A 3,507-nucleotide genomic window follows, 5' to 3' on the forward strand; every position below is an offset into this window, starting at 1 on the left:
CCCCGCTCTCCCCAGCCTCCCGCAGGAGGTGGTTACCAATTCTCCGCTAAACCGTACTCGCAACGTGGACCAATTCCCCGCCGGGCTGCGCGGTCGCTGCTTCGGCTACAAGGGTCCGAGGTCCTCCGTGCCGGCTGTCCCTGCGTCTACCCCGCACGGCGAAGGGTTAATAATTCCTAACCTTCCCGTTAAATTATTAGACATTCATCCCGTGAATGTCTCTGCCCGCAACGCCTGTGTGGAAAGAGGGTCTTCTCCTGCAGGAGGGTCTTCCCTGACGGCATCCCCCCGTTCCCACCCCGCAGGTGATCAAGTACACGCTGGACCCCGTCTGGAAGCCGTTTGCTCTGCCTTTCGTGTCGCTGTGCGACGGAGACGTAGAGAAGCCGATAAAGGTAACGGGGGGGCCCTTCAGCTTGTGTCGTGAGGGCCGACCTCTGGGACCCATCGCTGAACGTCTGAAACGCTGTGGTTGTTTATGAAAAAAAAACAACAACAAAACCCAAACTAAACCAGAACCATGCCCAAAACCAAAAAAAAACCCCTAAACCTCCCCCGCCTTCTTTGGGGTCTCCAGCAGGAGAGGTTGGGAACTTCATCGGGTCTCCTCGCAGGAGATGGTTACTGCGTCCTGAGGCTGGTTTGTGCTCCTTCTGCCCTAGGTGATGTGTTATGACTACGACAGCGATGGCGGACATGACTTCATCGGGGAGTTTCAGACCTCGGCGGCCAGGATGTGCGAAGCCCAAGATGCCTTTCCGGTAAGTGCCGACACACTTTCGGGGAAGAACGAGGAAGGGGCTCCTTGGGGCTGGCGGTGGGTTTTGGTACTTGCGCTGGAGACCCTCAACATGTGCTGAGAAGCCAAAGTCCAACCCTCTTTCTCCTCACACCTGCACCATGAGTGACCGTAGCTAAAGCATCTGAGATAAAGAGGGGGCTAAGGCCGCCTTGGCAGAAAATTGGGCTCTGCTGAGCTGTCTGAAGCAGCACCCGTGATTTGCGGGGGGGTGCCCTGTGGTTTGGGTGGCCAGGAGGGGAGGTGTGACGTGCTGCTGGGGCTGCCTCTGCTGCAGGTCCACAGGAGAGCCAGCTGCTCTGCAACTCCCCATCGGTTTTGTGGCCAAAGGTGTCCCCGTCTTCCCCCTGAAGCGCTGGTCGAAAGCCTTGGCAGATGCCACCTGACTGAAAGCATGTCGTGAAGACTCCCGTATAATCAGGGCTTTTCGCTGCTGTCGTCACTAGGATTACAAAACCAGGAGGAGTTCTTGGCCGAGATGTGGGGATGTGTAAAACACAATGCGTGGGGCAATGAGAAAAGTTTCCTGGCTGGGGAAACTGAGGCACAAAGGCATGAAGTGTCCTGTCTAGGACTGCGCAAGCTGATGGTGCCAGAGGCAGGCGTCAAGCCCGTTTTTCCACTGGATTTGCAACCTACAGCCTTGCTGTAAGATTTTCTCTCCATCGGACCCTGACTGATGCTGGTTCGAAGAGAGTACAACTCACCTTGCTGCGTGGCTGTGCTGCCATGCCCCTGCGCGTAACATGGGTCCTCCTGGAGGTGGGCTCCTCTTCCCCTTGCTAGGCTTGTCACGGGAGGTCGGGCACCCTCCGTTCCCCGGTAAAGCTGTTCCCCGGCCGACGCCGCTCTCTGAGCAGAGCCGCTGCGGGTGGAAGATGGTGGCTCCAAGGGCAAGCGGCCGCTGCTCGCCATCACTGCGTGTCACCCTTCAGCATCCTTCCTCCCTGGGGTGGCTCCTCGTGTCCTTTCTCATCCTTTCATGTGGCCACGTTGATGGGGGTAAACGCAGAAACGGGGACAGAGGAGCTCTTGCTGTTGACCAGGTAGCACGTGTGGGCGTGCTTGCAGGCAGGAGCAGCACCGTCCAGCCATAGCTTGGCCAAGGTGGGGGGAAAGGCTCATTGCCATGTCCAGGGTCATCACTGGGCTGGTCTGAGCAGGTCTGGGGCCATCACCAGGCTGGACTGAGAAGGTCCAGGGCCATCACTGGGTTGGTCAGAGCAGGCCTGGGGCCATCACTGTGCTTGTCTGAGAAGGTCCAGGGCCATCACTGGGTTGGTCAGAGCAGGCCTGGGGCCATCACTGTGCTGGTCTGAGAAGGTCCAGCGCCATCACTGGGCTGGTCAGAGCAGGCCTGGGGCCATCACTGTGCTGGTCTGAGAAGGTCCAGGGCCATCACTGGGGTGGTCAGAGCAGGCCTGGGGCCATCACTGTGCTTGTCTGAGAAGGTCCAGGGCCATCACTGGGTTGGTCAGAGCAGGCCTGGGGCCATCACTGTGCTTGTCTGAGAAGGTCCAGGGCCATCACTGGGCTGGTCAGAGCAGGCCACTGGCAGGATGCACAGACTGGCCACCACTGTCCTACGTGGAACCCATGTGGGAATTACCCACCAGTGGCTCTGGGCTGGACCGTCTGCCCAGGTTTGTTCAGAGTTAGGGCATTTTGTCAATAGATCCGTATTTTGATTTTGTTCTGTCTGTGAAATGCAATGTTTGCATTCGGGAAACTTAAGGATTTTAGTATTTTAAATGTTCTCATTTTTCTGCAGCTGGAAGAATGGACGTGACTTTCTTTCTGTGCTCCCCCTGCCCAGACCAACCCACATGTAAACTTTCATGTTTACATGGACTAAACATGGACAAGAGTTTTTATTCATTTTAGCTTTTTTTTTTTAATTGAAATTTAACAGCAATTTTCTCAATATTCAAAAGGCATTTTACTTTCCCAGAGCTTTTGAGGAAAGGTGGTGGCCTGCCCTAATTATTTCTGTGTTTGCCCCATCCCATTCCGCTTGCCCCCATCCCATCCTGTAGACCCCCATAGCCTCGTTGGGGTGTCTCGGCTGTCACGCGCCGGGTCCTGGGCACGGTGAAAGCCCCTGGAAAGGAAAAGCAGCCCCTTCCCAAGCAGGTCCTCGTGCCTCCATTTCCACCATTAAATAGCAGTCGCTCGCTGTGGTTCATTTATGCCTCTTCAGCGCTCCGAAACGCCGGGAAGGAGGGTGCCTGCAGGATGTGGCCAGTGGTGGCATCTGCAGCCACCCGGCACAGCCCAGCACCGCGCTCACACTGGCGTCTGTCTCTCCTGTGTTACAGCTCGAGCTAGAGTGCATTAACCCCAAAAAGCAAAAGAAAAAAAAGAATTACAAGAACTCTGGGATCATCATTGTCAAGTCCTGCAAAGTGAGTACGATGCTGGGATGTTTCCTTCTGGCCCTGGCCAAGCTCGGGTTTACTGAGCTCCCCCCATCCCTTCTGCCTCCAGCGCCCTTGTGTTTCCAAGCACAGGACCTGCAGAGCATCAATGAAAAGTCAGATTTCCTTTCTGCTTGGGTGTCACAGAATCACAGAATCATTAAGGTTGGAAAAGACCTCTAAGATCATCAAGTCCAACCTTCAACCCAACACAACCATGCCCACTAAACCATGTGCCAAAGCACCACGTCCACACGTTTTTTGAACACCTCCAGTGATGGTGACTCCACC

The 3,507-nt window shown here is 55.5% G+C and overlaps 1 protein-coding gene across 1 annotated transcript in view; it reads left to right on the forward strand.

Moving 5' to 3' along the window:
- Nucleotides 1–3,507, forward strand: part of LOC104628208 (copine-2-like) — a gene marked incomplete at both ends in the record, with an annotated part of 6,465 nt that overhangs the window by 1,841 nt on the left and 1,117 nt on the right. Inside the window, 3 exons of the mRNA XM_010296718.1 lie at nt 306–395; nt 663–761; nt 3,118–3,204. Coding sequence (XP_010295020.1) covers nt 306–395; nt 663–761; nt 3,118–3,204 — 276 coding nt within the window. The remainder of the gene's footprint in view (nt 1–305; nt 396–662; nt 762–3,117; nt 3,205–3,507) is intronic.

The sequence above is a fragment of the Phaethon lepturus genome, unplaced genomic scaffold (genome assembly GCF_000687285.1).
Source record: "Phaethon lepturus isolate BGI_N335 unplaced genomic scaffold, ASM68728v1 scaffold7411, whole genome shotgun sequence".
Classification (NCBI taxonomy): Eukaryota; Metazoa; Chordata; class Aves; order Phaethontiformes; family Phaethontidae; genus Phaethon; species Phaethon lepturus.